Source organism: Vipera ursinii (assembly GCF_947247035.1).
Source record: "Vipera ursinii genome assembly, chromosome: 2".
NCBI lineage: Eukaryota > Metazoa > Chordata > Lepidosauria > Squamata > Viperidae > Vipera > Vipera ursinii.
The window spans coordinates 145,019,227-145,037,328 of NC_139513.1; the positions used below are offsets into that span (position 1 = coordinate 145,019,227).

Genomic DNA, 18,102 nt, shown 5'->3' on the forward strand with positions numbered 1-18,102 from the left:
AAATGGTGATCACATGATTGTGGAGCATTTGGCAACCAGTTGTGTATATGAGCCAGTTGCCAAGGACCCAAAATGATATCATGTGATGGGGAAGGAAGTGGCAATATGGGCGTAAATCACCTTTCTGAGGTCTTTGTATGTTTGAATGTTTAATGATAGATCTTGTTAAGTAGTGGCTGTACTGTAATATTAGCACAACAATGGTTGGATGATGGCAGAAGCTATAAATCACTAATGGAGAAATAACTGTAAGATCCTTTAAAAACATTAATACATATTTATTGATCTGCTTATTTGTTTCTTTCAAGAACCATTATATCACTTTCTGCTTCTGAACCTCTCAAAACAGCTTAAAGGTAAAGGTAAAGGTTCCCCCGCACATGCGTGCTAGTTGTTTCCGACTCTAGGGGCCGGTGCTCATCTCCGTTTCAAAGCCAAAGAGCCAGTCTTTGTCCGAGGACATCTCCGTGGTCATGTGGCCGGCATGACTAGACGCCAAAGGTGCACGGAACGCTGTTACCTTCCCACCAAAGTGGTCCCTATTTTTCTACTTGCATTTTTACGTGCTTTCGAACTGCTAGGTTAGCAGAAGCTGGGACGAGTAACAGGCGCTCACTCTGTTACGCGGCACTCAGGATTTGACCCGCCAAACTGCCGATCTTCTGATTGACAAGCTCAGTGTCCTAACCCACTGAGCCACCGCGTCCCTTTTCAAAACAGCTTATGTACCAGCAATAAAAATGATGGGTTGACAAACTGAAAAAGACATGACCAAAAGAAAATGGAAGAGGGAAAGGAGGAGGGAAGAAAAAAAAAGCCAATCCAGGAACTGATTATTGTTGGTTTTTTGTTTTGGGGGCTAATTTTTGCAAACCAGTTGTCTTCATATTCTTTTTCTTTTTCTAGCAAATATTTGCAGTGGCCCTCATCCAGTATTGTTATTTTCCAGGAACCACCTCCTCAAGGAAGGAAGAAACGTGAGACCGAGCAGACAGAAATGTCCAGCCCATCACTGACTTATTGGAAAGGACGAAAAAATGCTACCTTAGTAAGCGAAGCTCGCTGTTTGTCAGGACCACGTGTATTCAACACCATGTGAAAAATGTCCTGAAAGTAGTTAATCAGCTGCTCTGCATGATATTTGGTGTCTCCCCGGCCGTCACTGGGAAGTAGCGGCAAAAGTGCAGGAAATCTGCTAAAGACGACAAAACTGTGACTTTCTGAAAAAGAGCCTCCAGAAGCTGTACTTACAAGACAAATCATGGGATTTATTTTTTTTTAAAAAAAATATAAATACAGCTGATCTCACTTTTACAGTGACTCTAGACAGCTTACAGCATAATAAAAAGATAAAACAATTAAAAATGAAGAAAAAATAAATAAAGACTAAAAAACCCAGAGGACAGGGGTGGGGTTCTTCTCTCTATCCCATCAGCCACTCCAGCATAGAGTGCGCCAGTCAGGGCTCTGGCCAGCTAACAGAGCCAGGTTTTAAGGCTCTTATGGAAGGGCAGGGGCATGGGAGCTGATCTCAGCTTGGACAGAAGAATATTCCAAAGGGAAGAGCAGAAAAGGCTCTTCTCCTGGGCCCTGCCAACTAAAATTTTTTGGCAGGTGGGATCCAAACTAGGTCTCTTCTGCTGGAGGGAGTGGGATGGACTAATCTTATTCGGGTGAGATGGCTCCTCAAATACCCCTGAATCCATGCCATAAAGGGCTTTAAAGTTGATAACCAATATCTTGAACTGGACCTGGAAGCAGACTAGCGACTAGTGTAGTTTGCGCAACAGAGGTGTTACGTGTGCCACCCAAGGAGCCTTCAGACTGTCTGTGCAGCATTCTGTATGGGTGGTAGCTTCAGAATACGCTTCAAGGGTAGCCCAGTGTAGAGCACCAGACAGAGTACTATGTCAGCTGTAGCTATTGCAAAAATCAAACTCCTGCCTCCCTCCTGATTACTCAAATTTTCTGGTCAAAGACTTGGAGCAGATATTGTCTGCTACAGGCTTCAAAAAAACAAAGTTCATGTGTTTTTCTCTAGTCCTGGAATTGGCAGAAAAATATTCTGACAAAACGTGTGCTGCCCCAATGATCAAAACTGCAGTCTACATGAGAAATGAAGATTGCAACGAGTCTGATCCTTAAGTTTAATGAAGGATAATTTATGGGCAGCAGTTGGTGAATTTCTTGACTTCATTTCTTCTCCCATCTGGCATCATCCACCAGCAGAATAATAACCACCAATAACTTTTATTTAATTTGTGGTGTGATGAGGTTTGGCAACTTCGAGTAGATGCCCAGGATAGAGAGTTTTAGTAACTTTGAAGTTGCTGGAGCAATAGCTTGGTGGTGTGGAAGTGCTCCATGCCAGTAACCTGTCACTTCTGAATATGAACCTTGTGTTCTTCTACAAGAGGACTAAAACCATGTGTAGTAAGACTGTGGCTGACAGATTGCTGAGGTGGAGGAAGGGTGGGATAAGATAGGAGGCAGTTTTCCAGTGCATTGGGAGCAGCTCATTTCTGCTTCATCCCACATTCCTTCTCCATCTCATAAACCAGCAAGACAGGCAGAATTGCTTTTATTTTTTTCCAGATTGGTGCTGCCTCCAGAGAGAATTAGTTCTTTAATAAATAAAGAAGCCCAGCAATGTTTCAGAAAAGGAACAAACGTGTATTTTAAAATGAGGTGATCCTCCAGAAGAATTTTAGACCTTGTCCACATAAGGACTTTGCATAATGCCTGAAGGGCACTTTGCTGATGGGCCTTAGGGAAATATATATTCATCTGGAAATCAGGCATTACACAGTTCAAATCACAACTGTCATGGAGGCAATGTCCAGTGACCAGACGGAAAGGGACATATCCATAGCAGTCTAAGGTAGACAACAGGAACTGGGCAGATCTTCACCACATCATTGTTTTTTTTAAAAAAATATTTTTTTATCCCCAAAGTTAACATTACAAAATAAAAAGAAAAAAAATCTGGGTTTTTGTTGTTGTTTTGACCACATAATTATTGATATTGTGGGGAAAAAAAGCATTATGGATACTTCCTGTGGGAAGGTAGTGTGTTAGGGAAGGGAAACACACGAATAACAGAACAGCTGAAGACAAATTTAAACTGCCTCCTTGGTGGGCTGGGGATGAGTCATAGGTGAGATCTCTAAAAATGGTGAACAAGATACCTTTGCATCCTAGTTAGTGGAACACAAAGAGGAACTACTGGAATCCCTGAAGTCTGTAAACTTATTCTTTTCTGAAACGAAAGGAGAGAAAAACATTCAGGAATGTAATGGCTTCAAGGCACAAATGGGCAACTTCTGGTGGCCAAGTACTGAATTTGGGGGTGGGGGAAAGACGATTACTAAGAACGAGTTAGAATGGGAATGCATGTGTCTAAATCTGCCTAATTTCAACTTAACCTGGCGTCTGCCTCTGTTACCTACTTTTAAAATGACAGAAAATTCTCCTGTCAAGTTTCAGAAATCATAGCCAAATGGGGCTCCAAGGGCTATGAAAGGGATACAGGTGGGCCACCCCTAGCTTCAAGTGAATCATGGGCTATTATACAGACTATTGTGACTGTGGTCAGAAAGTCACGAAAGGACGATGGTCAGCACTGCAAAGCTATTCCAAAGAAGTGTCCTTTATAGATGTGCCCTTCTCCCATTATGCCATAACGGGAGAAGGATATTGGTGCTGTAGATGAGACTGTCAGACAGTGTTTGCCTTCCTGACTTTAATATCCTCAATCAGATTTTTTTTTCTTCTTATTCTGCTTCAGGACTGCGTCTTGGGCACTGCTCGATGTCTGCTATATAAATGCCCTCTCTACAGTTTTGACCGCTCAGCTGTGCTCACCATCTGGGCCCGTCTCTGGAACAGCACCTTCCTGGAGGTTAGTATGACTCCCCCTGTTGGATATAAGAAGAACAGAATCGTATGTAAATTGAGAGACCCAAAGGGCATTTCCTTACAGCCAGTTAATATCCGTTTGTCCTGTTCCTGAGTTGAAGAAAAATACGTTAACGTTTTTTTGGTGATCCGTGACCAAGCTTTATTGAGCCTCAGCAGCAAAGCTAGGAAGCAGTGCTGTCCTTACTGACTTAATGCAAGTTAATTCCAAGCGGTGGTAGGTTTGCTTCCCTATGCCTTTTTCTCTCCCGCTCAATATCAACTGATGAGAAAAGGAATCATCAGTCGCTCCCTACAATATCTTTATGGGAGCTGCTGTAGCTTTGTCAACGTAGTGGCTTGCAGTCCTGAACTCCAGGGGGTTTTGGAACTCCTTACCACATCGCAAGTGATACAGGGGAGCGAGCACAGGTTGCATTCTTCATGATCTTATAACTAAGAGACTGTGCTCTTCCCTGGAGGGTACTTGGGTGGTTCTTGACTATGCTGAACCCTGCTCCTTTGGCTCCTAGGAATTTGCTCATATGAAATCAGTGGAAGTGATTGTTCGCGCCAACATCTCAGTGAGCTCCGCCATTCGCAACCTGGTCCTAAGAGATGCCACGACTCAGGTGGGGTAGCCGTACCACAACTCATTTCCCTTTTATGTTTTTTCCTTGTGTAATATAAAAAAATGCAGCTCTTTAGGATCATCTTGCCCAACCTGTTGTCCTCCCAACGTCTCGGGACTTCCATTCTGATAATTTCCAGCTAATGAGGTAACATAGTATGCTGACTGAAGATCACGGGAGCTGATGTAACATACATCTGGAGGGGGACCAAGCCATATAAAGTTTAAGATGTCAATTTCCTTCCTTCCTGGACTACCTCCTCCTCCTGAATGAGGGAGGAGGGGGAATGTTGCTAAAATCATTAAGTGCCAGATTTGGAGAAGGTTTCACAAGTCAGTGTTGCCCATTGAAAGAACAAGAAAAGGGCTATGAGGCCAAAAGTGAAGATGGCCAAATCTTCAAGGAGCTAGGAGATTTTGTGTCTAAAACCACAGCAAAAACTGTAATGGCTATTTCATTAACAACAGTGTAACCTGTACTCCCTCTTGCATGTTTCAGGTCCGCTCTCTCACTTTCTGCAATTTCTCTTCTCCAGATCCCAGTGACTGTCTACTTGGATCCTGTTGTGCCCTTGACACGAGGGGTGCCCTGGTGGATTATCCTCATTGCAGTACTAGCTGGAATCTTAGTACTGGGTCTCTTAGTATCCATCTTGTGGAAGGTGAGCTGGCCAGAGAAAGAGCCAGTGGTGGCCGAGATGGTATCCCTCTACAGCAGGGGTGTGGAAAGATGGCCCCTTTACGACCTGTGGAGTTTGACTCCCAGAATTCCTGAGCCAGCTGTGCTGGCCCAGGAATTCTGGGAGTCAAACTCCACGGGTCGTAAAGGGGTCATCTTTCCCCACCCCTGCTCTACAGCCTTGACACCAAGGCAAATTTTATCTACAAACATACATGCATGCATGCATGAATTTTAGGTGCTTCTACGCACTCCAGGCGAGCTGATGTTTCCAACTTGTATTGTATCCCGAAACAACTGTAATTGTTATCTAACAGTATCTTCAATTTCATGGTGATTATTTCTACTGTAACAGTCCATTCCTTAGAGACCATTCTTTATAGCTGAACTGTTCCAGTGATTACATCCTTCCAGAACAATTGCACTGTATCTACTTAAGATTCACGGTATCTGCTAGGGAAAGAAGCATGTGTTGATAGGCATCTGGAATCTCCATTTTGGAGCTTGGTGGGGAGACGCTATCTGCTTGAAGGCATCCCTGAACTCTGATGGGCGTTTAAAGGAAGACTTCATCTTGAGGAGCAGAAGCGTAGCAAGCCTGCTAATGCTATTCCTACTTCTCCCAATTCCCAGTGTGGCTTCTTCAAGAGGACCAGCCAGGTCTCCAAATACTCCACAAACTATTATCGGGCCCGGCTGGCGATGCAGCCATCTGATGCAGACAGGCAGGCCATGGAGGCCTAGTGGTAATGCCTGGTCTCACCTACCTAACTGACCCTCCCCCGCCCCCGTATGTGCATTGGAGTGTGTGAGAGCACAGATGACACAGAAATAGCAAGTAATGGAATGCGGTTCCTGTAAGCTACCTAAGAGTACTAGTGCATGTGTTCACAAACAGCAATCCCATTGTCTGTGTCCCCAAGCATATATGGAAGCATGCCTGCAGGACTTGGCAGAGCCTAACAGATAGGAGGGTTTACAGTTCTTGTCTGCATGTGCTATAGCTCTGTGGGATGCAGAAATGTTAAAGGTCACACAATTGTAACTTACAGGTTGTGTGGCAGCGTGTAACACAATGTAATTCAAGACTGAATGTCATACAACATGTGGATAATGAAGGGCATTAGGATCGGTTGGCAAAACCTAGAAACATTATAGTCCTTGGCAAGATATGTATGTCACCCCTAGTCCTTCTTTTCATTAAATTAGACGTGCCCAATTTGTACCTCAGGGTTGAATTGTGGAGTCCTTGGTGCTCTCTCAGCTTGATTGTTTTTGTGCAGACGTTTCATTACCTGGCTAACATCTTCAGTGTGGAAGAGAGTGGGTTTCGTCCTCTCTTTATATGCAGGAGCTTGCTGTGACAGTGTTAGTGGGGGTGGGGGGTGGGGGCGGGGGCAATGTTTTCTCCTTAGTGGTTCTTTGACTGAGCTGTTGTCTACTGCTTGTTTGTCTGAGTTGGTAGTTCCTTGATTAGAGCATCGTTTATTGCCTGATAGTTTGTTTGTTGTTAATCAGTGCTAACATTAACATTACTCCATTGTTTGTTCACAAGTCACATTAAAGGATATACTTTTTTGGGCTAGATAGATGGGGAGTAGGACTAAGGCGTTCTCTGTGGGCGCGCCGGATTTATGGAATCGTCTTCCGGTTGAGCTCCGGATGGCACCCGACCTGCGCTCCTTCCGGCGCGATCTAAAGACTTATCTCTTTGAACAAGCTGGCCTGGCCTGATGGGATGGGGTTGGGTTTTATTACTTTTAATTGTGTTTTAACCTATTGTAAGAGTTGTGGGCATTCTGTTTAATCCTTTTTAATTTTTGTATTTTGTCTTTTAACATGTACTGCCCTGTTCACCGCCCTGAGTCCTTCGGGAGAAGGGCGGTATACAAATTAAATAAATAAATAAATAAATAAATAAATAAATAAATAAATAAATAAATAAATAAATAATGGACTGGGGCTTCAATTGAAACCCTTCTGAATGGGTTTAAAGAACAAATGGGCAGCTGTAAACCTTAGCAAGGAAGAGCTGTACTGACACAATACAAGGCCTTCTGATGGCATCTTACCCAAGGCCCCTTAAATTTTGAGTTAGGGCAAGGTGAGAAAGAAGATGAAAGATCATTAGGAACATTTACAGCATATCAGGACACCTCCACGTGTTTTCAGTGGGTGGGAGCAACTTTAATAATTTAATTTTCATCCAATCCAGCTCTATCTGCATTCTTCCCACCATCCATAAAATGATGTGCGCTTGATCTGGCTGATTTTTTTCATAAGATCAACGGGACTCTGTTGGATGTGGGGGGAGAAATGTAGTTCCCCATAATTCTAGTTATTAATGATGTATACGCCAAAATACTAAAACTGGGATATGGGATTCAGCATCTAGTTGTGTGATAGGAGAGCACACAGGAGGAGACCTGAATATCGTTGGAAAAGCATGTTTATTTATTTATTTTTATTTTATTTTAATACCATTTATATCCCGCCCTTCTCTGAAGACTCAGGGCGGCTTACAATCTAAAGCACAAACCAATGTGCTTAGCAATAGCCTTCATCCTATGTATATGCCTGCTTATTTGGGCTTTCGCCCCCCCCCAGCGGCATTAAGTTTAAGGTGAATGAATCCTACTGTCTCTATACATGTGTCAGAGAGCTTGATAACAAATCAGCCTTCTACCCTCACCCCTTAAAGTCACCCTCTTTTTATTTGCAATCCAAACTGGAAATCTGATAAAAAAAACCCTCTAATAATATTTATTAGAAGGATTGAGGTTAGAATGCAAGTACTCTTATTTTTAGATGAGGCGCCTATATATATTTGTCCATTTCCTCTTCTTGTTTTGATGAAAGCTTGCCTTTTTTTTTTGTGAAGGCAGGACAACATACTGTACATCTGTTCCTTGTTTTTCTTATGCTGTGACCCCTGATGAAGTGGACAGGATTATGGGGAGGCTGAGCTCTACCACATGTTTATTGGACCCGTGCCCTTCCTGGCTGGTTTATGCAGCTAGGGAGAGGACACGAGGCTGGCTCCAGGCGGTTATATCTGCTTCTTTGAGTGAGGGTTATTTCCCCACCGTCTTGAAGGAGGCGGTGGTGAGACCTCTCCTCAAGAAGCCTGCCTTGGACCCAGCTGTATTGAACAACTTTCGTCCAGTCTCCAACCTTCGCTTTCTTGCGAAGGTTGTTGAGAGTGTGGTGGCGCATCAGCTCCCTCTGGTCCTGGATGAAGCGGATTATTTGGACCCCTACCAATCGGGTTTCAGGCCCGGGTACAGCACGGAGATGGCATTGGTCGCTCTGGTGAATGATCTCTGGAGGGCTCGGGATAGGGGATATTCCTCTGTCCTAGTCCTATTAGACCTCTCGGCGGCTTTCGATACCATCGACCATGGTATCTTGCTGCGGCGTCTCAGGGGATTGGGAGTGGGAGGCACAGTTCTTCAGTGGTTCTCCTCCTATCTCCTGGGACGCTCGCAGTCGGTGTTGGCAGGGGGGCAGAGATCGGCCCCTAGGTCTCTCGTTTGTGGAGTTCCTCAGGGGTCGGTTCTCTCGCCTCTCCTGTTCAACATCTACATGAAACCGCTGGGTGAGATCATTCGTGGTTTTGGAGTTTGGTATCATCAATACGCCGATGATACCCAACTTTTCTTTTCTACCCCAAACCACCCCAGTGATGCCCTCGCTGTGATGTCTCGTTGCCTGGAGGCGGTTCGGGTCTGGATGGGGAGGAACAGACTTCAACTCAACCCTGACAAGACTGAGTGGCTGTACATTCCGGCATCCCGGGACATTCAAAATGTTCCATCTCTTTCTATGGGGGGTGAGCTTTTACCCCCCGTGGATAGGGCTCGCAACTTGGGAGTCCTCCTAGATTCATGGCTTACTCTGGAAGACCATATAGTGGCCGTGACTAGGGGGGCTTTCGCCCAGGTTCGCCTGGTGCGCCAGTTGCGGCCCTATCTGGACCGGGATGCTCTGTGTACGGTCACTCATGCACTCGTGACCTCTCGCCTTGACTACTGTAACGCTCTCTACATGGGGCTTCCCTTGAAGACCACTCGGAGGCTCCAACTGGTACAGAATGCGGCCGCGAGAGTTGTCCTGGGAGTTTCCCGGTACTCCCATGTTACACCTTTGCTCCGCGAGCTGCATTGGCTACCAGTTGTCTTCCGGGTGAGGTTCAAGGTCCTAGTCATGATCTTTAAGTCCTTACATGGCATGGGTCCGGGTTACCTCGGGGACCACCTGCTGCCGGCGTCAACTTCCCTCCGCCCAGTACGTGCCCACAGAGAGGGCCTCCTCAGGGTGCCTCTGGTCAGGGAATGTCGACTGGTGGCCCCCAGGGGGAGGGCCTTCTCTGTGGGTGCTCCAGCATTATGGAACCAACTGCCGGTTGAGCTCCGGATGGCATCAGACCTCCGATCCTTCCGTCGCGGGCTGAAGACCCACTTATTTGAATTAGCTGGTCTGGCCTGATGGGGGAATATGGGTTTTTAAATTGATTTTTAGTATTTATTATTGTTGTTTTTAATCGGGCACTGGTTTAATTTCCTTTTAACTTTTGTATTGTTATTTATATATGCCCTGTGAACCGCCCTGAGTCCCTAGGGAGAAGGGCGGTATAGAAATCAAATAAAACTAAACTAAACTAAACTAAAATAACACACCCACTTCCCCCTCCAGTTTTTGGACTTTTGTTCTCCGAATTTTTTTTCCGGAAGTTGATGGAGGTTTGTGACAATTGAAATCGCACACAACTAGAGGGTCCCAAAAGCTCTATGTCCTAAATGCATGGTTTCCATCCCACTAGATGAAGTATTAATAGGTGCTGGAGTTAACCTATGGCAGTCGATGGGTGGAGCTTATGGCTTAACTGCAGAACTCAAGAAACCCCCCTGTCTTCTAGCATCCATGTGGTAATTGAGGGCAATGCTAACTTCGCTGAATTCACAAAATGACTTCCTCTCTTCCAGCTTGGCTTCTTCAAGCGTGCCCGCTACGAGAAAGCCAACCTACCCCAGTACCACGCAGTCAAGATTCCCCGCCAGGAGCGCCAGTTTTTCCACGAGGAGAAGACAGGCACCATCACCAGGAAAGACTGGGTCACTAATTGGAGTGGAGACAGTGACGGCCATGTTCCTGTTTCAGCCTAATTATTTCTCTACTCTGGCCTCTTCCTGCAAGTTCCTGTCGATAAGAGAGACTGCTTATTAAGGAGGGACCTTTGAGTGGCACCAGCCGAGCTCACTGGAGCTGTGCTCTTGGCGTGCTTTTTCTCTCTAGACGTTGTGCAGGCACTGGATGACCTTTTCGAGGGCGGTAAAACAGACACTTGGGGGGACTGATGTTTAACAGTGGAGGTTGTGCTGATGGATTTGACGAGGCCCAACATTTGAAGAGTTTTTACTTCCAGGGGTTTTGAATTTTCTTGCAAAGCTGAGCAGTATCTGATGAGAAAAAAGAGCCAGTGTCTGTCTGAAGAAATATTCTCTCAGTCATCAGGCAAGGCAAAAATACCAATGAACTGCGCACCCTGATGTCGAGAGCTGGAACTGCATCTACCTTTGGGCATATGGGCCATCGGGTCAACCTCGATTCTAGTCTAGGGACAAGTCCCAGCGGTTTTCTTGGCGACATTTTCAGAAGCGGCTTACCGGTACCGTTTTTCTACAGCCGGGGACACCACTCCAAGAACAGCGTGGATATGCTGCAGGATCCGATCCTTTGAACACGGGTTGCTTGAGCAGCATACAGGGCCTCAAAGCCTTTCTATAGGTGTATGTGTGGTTGTATCTATGTGTGCGTGCACAGGTGTATGCGTATGCAGAGGATGAAAGAGTGACAGAAACCTGCCTTTTTCTGAGCATGAGTGCTGTCTACCTTTTGTAGTTTTCATTATCTTAATTCATATTAGAAGCACTGGTAGTCTATTCAGTTGAACATGATAGGACATGCTTTCAATATCAAAGGTTCTTGTTACTATGTTTAAAGACAACACTAAAATATCTCTTGGTTGCTTGTCTTCTTCCCTGAAAAAAGGTAAGCTTCCTGAGGCCCATCCCTATCCAATCATAACAGATGTCTGTCTTGTTTCTCTGTCATAAACAAACACAGGTATACACACATCTCTCTACCCATTGATTTCCTCCTCTCCTCTCCTTTCCTTTCCTCCCATCAGAACACAGCAACCTACCTCATCAGCTTACTGTGAGGCTAGAGCTGACAAGCAATACTTATCAGAAAGGTCAGCTGCATTTTGAATAGCAAAACTAACCAAGTTCAAAGGAAAGTCATACCCAAAAGATAAAAGCCCTATTCAAGCGAGTACTGTGCCTGCTCAACCACACTGGCCTTTATGCTTAATGGAGATGCAAAACTATTTTCATGCCACAAAAAACAATAAAGTCCAAAGAAAAATGCCGCATGTGGTAGAGGCTGGCTTCTCATCAAAACTATTAAATGGCTTTACTACTTTAGTATCCTAGTGTGCGTATTTAATGAATTTCATGGCAGATACGTCTTTAGAGGCTACTTTTCACTGAGGCATTCTATTATCCAAGTCACCATTCGCTCACAACATTAAATTGGTGTGGTTTGGTTTTGGTTTAACATGACTTGTGAACTAGTCCGTTATGCAGTAGCTGTGCATTATATGCAAACAGTGCTACTGTAGCTTGTTTAACAAACAATGCTTTAAGAAATCTATTTTAGTTTTATATTTTTAATGCAGCTATTGTTTCCTATCCAGGGGACAAAAAAGCTCTGAGGTCAGCTTTGATTTTATTGATAGGATTATCTCAGATACGTCTCATGTTTCTGTTCTAATGATGTTTGCTCCTAATCACAACATCAAAATGATGAAACGTGCATCATGATAGGATAATGTAAGCTCTTCCCTTTCAGACTTGCATCATGATGTCACACAGAAACACATAAGGGATACAATTTGTATTGTAATGCTGAGATATGAGTTTTGACACTTGCTCCTCTTTACAATTTTTAATGAAGGTGCCTACTGCCCTGTAGGAACCGTTCAAGAAAATAACATGTGCTTAGGGTACCAAGCAAAGGAGGTACCCCAGTTTTTTCCCTAGTTGTCATGCCTATAATTCTTTCACTGCTATACTCATATTTAATTTTTGGCACATTGAGTCTTATCACTTAAGCCCTGAAAGGGCTGAGGGTTACCATTGTTGGCCTGTCTTAGAACATCTGGGTGCCTATACACTGCTTCCTAGAATTGTGACAATTTCCTTTCAGAATTACCCTTTATGGTTTGTATATATGAAATAAGTTTCACCCTCACTTTCTCCCTAAAAGACAAATTAGCTGAAATGTAAGAGCTGCTGTGCACAAACATATACTGTATGGAAACCAGTCTTTGTTTAATAGGAACAGTGACCAGAACACAACTGTGACCAAAAAAAAAGAGCTTCAAAAATTTGAAGCATTTCTCAAATCATCTATATGGCAAATTGCAGAGATCCAAAGCAAGAACTTTCAATAAAACCCAGTAAACTCACTGCTGAAGCACTAGTTGTATTGTTGGGTAGAGCAAAACCCATCAATAATCCTGTAGGCAACTGAATAGTTATGGAGTATGCTATTCAATTAACAAAAGATTATACCCCAATAAACCTGTTTTTAAGGTTCTATGAAATGTATTGTTGTGGCAACCAGGGCTTCAGCCACAATCAAATTCAGAAAATTCCAATACAGTATGGTCATGGGTCGCCCTGCAGCAGAAGTGACTTCTACACTTAGATCCAGTCTGGCAAAAATCAGGAAGCATTCTCCATTGGAAAAGATGAGCGTTAAAGGGAAGGAGAGGGATGCAGTAACCCATATTTTCATCAGGAACAGATTGATTAAGGTTGCATCTATTTGACAATCTGCAGATGCCACTATTATCTGAAGGATAATGATTCCAAAGGATTTAACTTACATATATATACATATATATATATATATATATATATATATATATATATATATATATATATATATACCCATGCACCACATGTTCCAAGAGTTTTCAATGAAACTCTTTATTTTTCAGAATTCATATATGAAGTCTTGATCTCCAGCATTTATCTGCTGTTAGTGTTGGCAGCAAAATCAAAATGCCTAACCCAGTGGCGTAGCGTGGGGGGTGCAGGGGGGGCCGGCCGCACCGGGCGCAACATCTGGGGGGGGCGCGCTCGCACTGAGCTGCTCAGGGAGCCCCAAGGGCTGCACAGAGTTGGCTTGGCTCCGCTCTCGAGCTGCTCTTTCTTGCAAAGCGAAATGAGTCCGGCAGGTGAGATGGGCGGCCACATAAACTGAATAAAATAAATAGAAGCGGCCAACTCTCCGCCCAGGCTCAGGCCAACCGCAAGCGCCCCGCAGGCGCCCTGGCAGGTTTGGCCGAGCGAAGACGGACCCGCTGGCCGGCCGGCCTAGCTTCGTGCGCATGCGTGGCTTTATTTAGCGGGGCTCACGTGCGAGCTTGAATGCAGCGGCTCTTGCAGGTCGGAGCCCCGCCCAGCTGCCCTCGAGAGGGACCCAGAAGCATCCCGCATGCGCGAGACTCTTCTTGGAAAGTCTACGCCGCTGCGGGGCGCGTCTTTTCAGCAGTGCCGTGACGTCACCGCCCGCCCGCCCCTCTATTTCCGCTTCCGGTTGCCTTGCCCCGGGTGCTGACAACCCACGCTACGCCACTGGCCTAACCTGAGTCAGGAATAAGGGAACAATACATTGACCACAAGGGTTTTCCAATATTGCTTTTTAATCTCTTTTCCGTATTAGCAATTAGAAAGTCTGTAATTACATTTTTATCCTTTATGGGAATAACTAATCCATATCTATCTGTCATATACCAGTTAATTTAGATACCCCTAGTGATAAATCTAAGGAAAATGCTAACGAGCATAAGAATGCTATATACAATAAGGTTTTGGTTGTGCCAAATTTCAGTACAATATCCTGTTGTTCAGAGGACATAAAATATGCTTTGACTTTGGTTTCACCAAAGGAGTGAGCAACTGCTGAGTACTTTTATAGCAAAAAGTGACACTGCTCTCAACCTTACATCCGCTATTAGGCAAATGACCTGATCACTGAGAATAATTCACATGGAAACATTTTGGGAGAAGAGAACCAATTTCAAACTCTTTGCAGCGCTCAGCCTAATAAGCTTCCTAGATTTAAATAAATACAATGCAGATTTTTTTAAAAAAAACTTCAGTGCTAAAGACATCTCGTTACGTAAGCATCGTAGGAAGGGAATCATACCAGTTTATGATAGTAAAAGAAATCAGTCTCGTAGCACCTTTTCCAACTATCAAATTTTATTAAAAATAAATATCATAAAATTTGTTAGATGAAAAAGGTGCTCCCAGATTCTTTTTTTTTGAGACTTTGTGAAGTGTTACAAACATTCCTGAACATACAGTAGATCAAGAAGCTATAATCTATTTGGAATATTTCAAGATGTTGCAAATAAGAATTTAACGAGTGAGCGGGTGTGATTCCCTACTGTTCATCTTGTCGAGCTATCACACCATGCAAGTCTATATACTCTTAAAATCAGTGGGGTATATTCATAAATAACTGCACTTCAGTGCTTAGCCCTAAATAAAATGAGTTGCTATGGCATTATTAGCATCACGTATGTGGCATATGGCTGAGAAGCAAGATGGTTATAAAGCAGCTACATTAATTTAGGGATTTAGGACTGGACAGCTGGAGAGACAGGCTCCTACAGCTATTAAAAACACCAGTCCTGGTCTCAGACGTAGTTTAAGAACTTCAGAACACTCTGTTGTTTGTAAAGCAGCTCAAGTGCCTTCTCTATAGGGCAAAGAGATGATCTTCAAAGTATACTGTTCAAAAAAATAAAGGGAACACAAGATAAGACATCCTACTATTAAATACAGTACATTGTGTTAAGTGTTCCCTTTATTTTTTTGAGCAGTATATTTTTTGTGTGGTCCAATTCTATCCCTTATCAAAAGAATGACAGAGCAGGCTTAAACCTCATTTTTTGAATTAAAGATTTTAGTAGAAAAAAAAGGAATGAAAACTGTTTAAATACAAAATGTTTAGGCTAAAAAACTTATTCACAGCAAGAAGTAAGTACACCTGTATCATGTTCAGATCCATCACTGCTATGGCATAGAATTTAGTCTTCTAGAGACTTTGTGGTCCTGCTTGTTTAATGTGAAACACTTCCATCCTGCATTTCACAGACATATGTAGCCACCTGGATTTCTTCCATCCCTGAATATATACAAAAGTACACTGGGTATTATGGAATCTCTCAAGCAATGAAGCTTACACAAGTTTGCTTGCAATATAAAACCGTGCTTAGCAAAATAAAGGGCAGGCCACTTTTTAGATTCAGAAAAATGTGAGGATCTCTGAATTAAATACTGCCTCCCATTATTTTGACTTTCTAAAAGCATGGGAGTTGATGATTTGGGAGAATAAAATAATGATTATAGCTCCATATGTGTATGCTTCCTATTCTTATTCAAAGGCCCTTTGAAGCTATGTTTTAGATACTGTATGTCTCAATAGGAGACAGCAATAGGAGGCTGCTGGTCAGGAACAGGTTCTGGTCAGTGAATGTGGGAAAACTGAGGCACAGCACCGGTAGTCTAAGGACTACGCTTTGAGAATCACTAATAAGCATTTTACCCTATAGAATCTATTGCCTTTGTGAAAACATGCAGTAAATATTGTTTACTGCTTGCTTTTGGTTCATTATGTTGTGCAGCCATTATGTTTTATAAACTGCAGCAAAGCATTTTACATGAGCCAGTTATTTTAATAAACCATGTGTAAACAAGGCTTAGATCAGGGGTAGGCAACCTTAGCTCTTTTATGACTCGTGGACTTCAACTCCCAGAATTCCTGAGCCAGCATGGCTCAGCTTGGAAACCTCTCCCTTTTTCCTCAGCGTGGCTGGCTCAGGAATTCTGGGAGTTGAAGTCCACGAGTCATAAAAGAGCCAAGGTTGCCTACCCCTGGCTTAGATGATGAGCAAACTAGGTCTTTACTGGAGCTGTTGATAGATCTGTTCCTGTGAGAGACAAATATCCTCTGTAGGGAGGAGAATGTACCAGATACATATGTTTTTCTAGTAACAGAAACTCTCTGTACTTGGGGTTGAACTGCTCCCTTGTTTGCTTGCAGACTTTTCATTACCCAACTAGGTTATGGTCAGTATGAGTCTGATGATCACTGCCCTGATGGTGTTAGTTGGGCAATGAAATGTCTGCAAGCAAACAACCAAGCTCAGAGAGCAGTAAGAACTCCACATACATTTTTCACATTTGTGGGACTTTTAGTCTTCCTCAATCATCAAAAGAGAAGCAGGCACAGAACAAGGAGACAAATCCACTAGGAGTGGTGGGATGGCTATTTCCAAGTCCAACTTCTACTGTACCTTCTAGACTAGAGTTCTTTCAGGACTGTCTCTTACAAATCAAAAGGTGATTTTGACAGCAGCTGCAAGAATAAGCAGCTTTGGCATGACACATGAGGAATTGGTTTTCTAAAGCTATCTGGTTCTAAATAGCAACTGTGAAATAAAGCTGAAAGGCAGATGCAATGTACATGCATGTAGAGCAAAGGTAAAAAAGATTAAGGTAAAAGTTACCCCGGTCCAGTCGTGTCCAACTCTAGGGGTGGGCCTTATCTCTGTTTCCTAGCCGAGGGAGCCAGTGTTTTCCAAACACGCTTCCATGGTCATGTGGCCTGTACGCCAAGGTGCATGGAGCGCTGTTACCTTCCCACTGAAATGGTACCTATTAATCTACTTGCATATGCTTTCAAACTGCTAGGTGGGCAGGAACTGGGCAGGGATGGAAGCATCATGTGGTGCTTGGGTCTCAAACTGCCAACCTTCAGTGTCTTCACAGCTAGGCTAATATAATATATAAAGATATATTGTATCTATTTTGGTGATAGCAATAGATTTCTTTTCAAATTTATCAAGTGCACTTCTCTTTTACTATTATGGCACAGGAAGGGAAACTGTTGACAAGCTCATTGTTGATGCTTTAGGATATGCAACATCATCAGTATAATATTCCAGCTCTGATGGCATAGCAGATGCACAGTTCAGGGATATAGAATCCACAGCTTGTTCTTATAAATTAGGTTCATATAATTTTTGTAATGCCAGCTGATTCCTTTAGTTGAAGACAAACTATCACTCCTACAGTTGCTTTAACTTAGTTTGCACATTAACCCTGGCAGTTACCACAGGATTAAACCTCAGCCCCCAATTTCAAGAAAAATAAGTAAAATGCTTTATTTCTCATGAATAGATGAGTCAATGAATACCAGGCCCCTTTACAGAGTGTAGATCTGGCTATAATTAAAAATCCAGATGTCTAAAAAAAAAACCTATGGCAACTTAGTGCAAAAATAGGTTTTTTCCATAGCTGCTTTTTCTAAATTAGCTGACTTCAATATTGAGAAAACTCTAGCAAAAGAAGACTGTAATAATAGTTTAACAAAAGCTGCAAATTTTGAAGGAGATTTAATAGCAGCAGTCCTATAGGATGATGTGAAGAAATAAAGACTAATTCTTAGCATTACATGGACAAGGCATAAACAAAATCTATTTTTATGAATTGCCCAGCTTATTATAAAGAGAAAAGATGAAATAAAATTATTTTAAAATCCCTTTAAAAGGTTCCAACATGCACACTGCATATTTATAATTGTTCAGCGAAGTAATCTTACATATGTTAGCCAATAATTAAGACCTAAATCATATGATCAGCCAAAATGATATTGCATATACAAAAAGGAATGAATATAACACATTTTATATTTAAGAAATTGCAATAGGCATTCAAATCAGATTGATTAACATTTTCAGTCTTGG

The 18,102-nt window shown here is 43.0% G+C and overlaps 1 protein-coding gene across 5 annotated transcripts in view; it reads left to right on the top strand.

Moving 5' to 3' along the window:
• Positions 1-12,420, top strand: part of ITGA7 (integrin subunit alpha 7) — a 73,601-nt gene extending 61,181 nt beyond the window's left edge. For 3 of the 5 annotated variants that reach the window (XM_083355474.1, XM_083355475.1, XM_083355477.1), the window contains 5 exons: positions 950-1,048; positions 3,788-3,901; positions 4,431-4,529; positions 5,065-5,190; positions 10,193-12,420. In XM_083355474.1, the coding sequence (XP_083211600.1) occupies positions 950-1,048; positions 3,788-3,901; positions 4,431-4,529; positions 5,065-5,190; positions 10,193-10,372 (618 nt within the window). In that variant the 3' untranslated portion in view covers positions 10,373-12,420. Of the gene's footprint in view, positions 1-949; positions 1,049-3,787; positions 3,902-4,430; positions 4,530-5,064; positions 5,191-5,840; positions 5,954-10,192 lie in introns of all 5 variants that reach the window. The other 2 variants (XM_083355476.1, XM_083355478.1) reach the window with 2 other exon arrangements.
• The last annotated feature ends 5,682 nt before the right edge of the window (positions 12,421-18,102 follow it).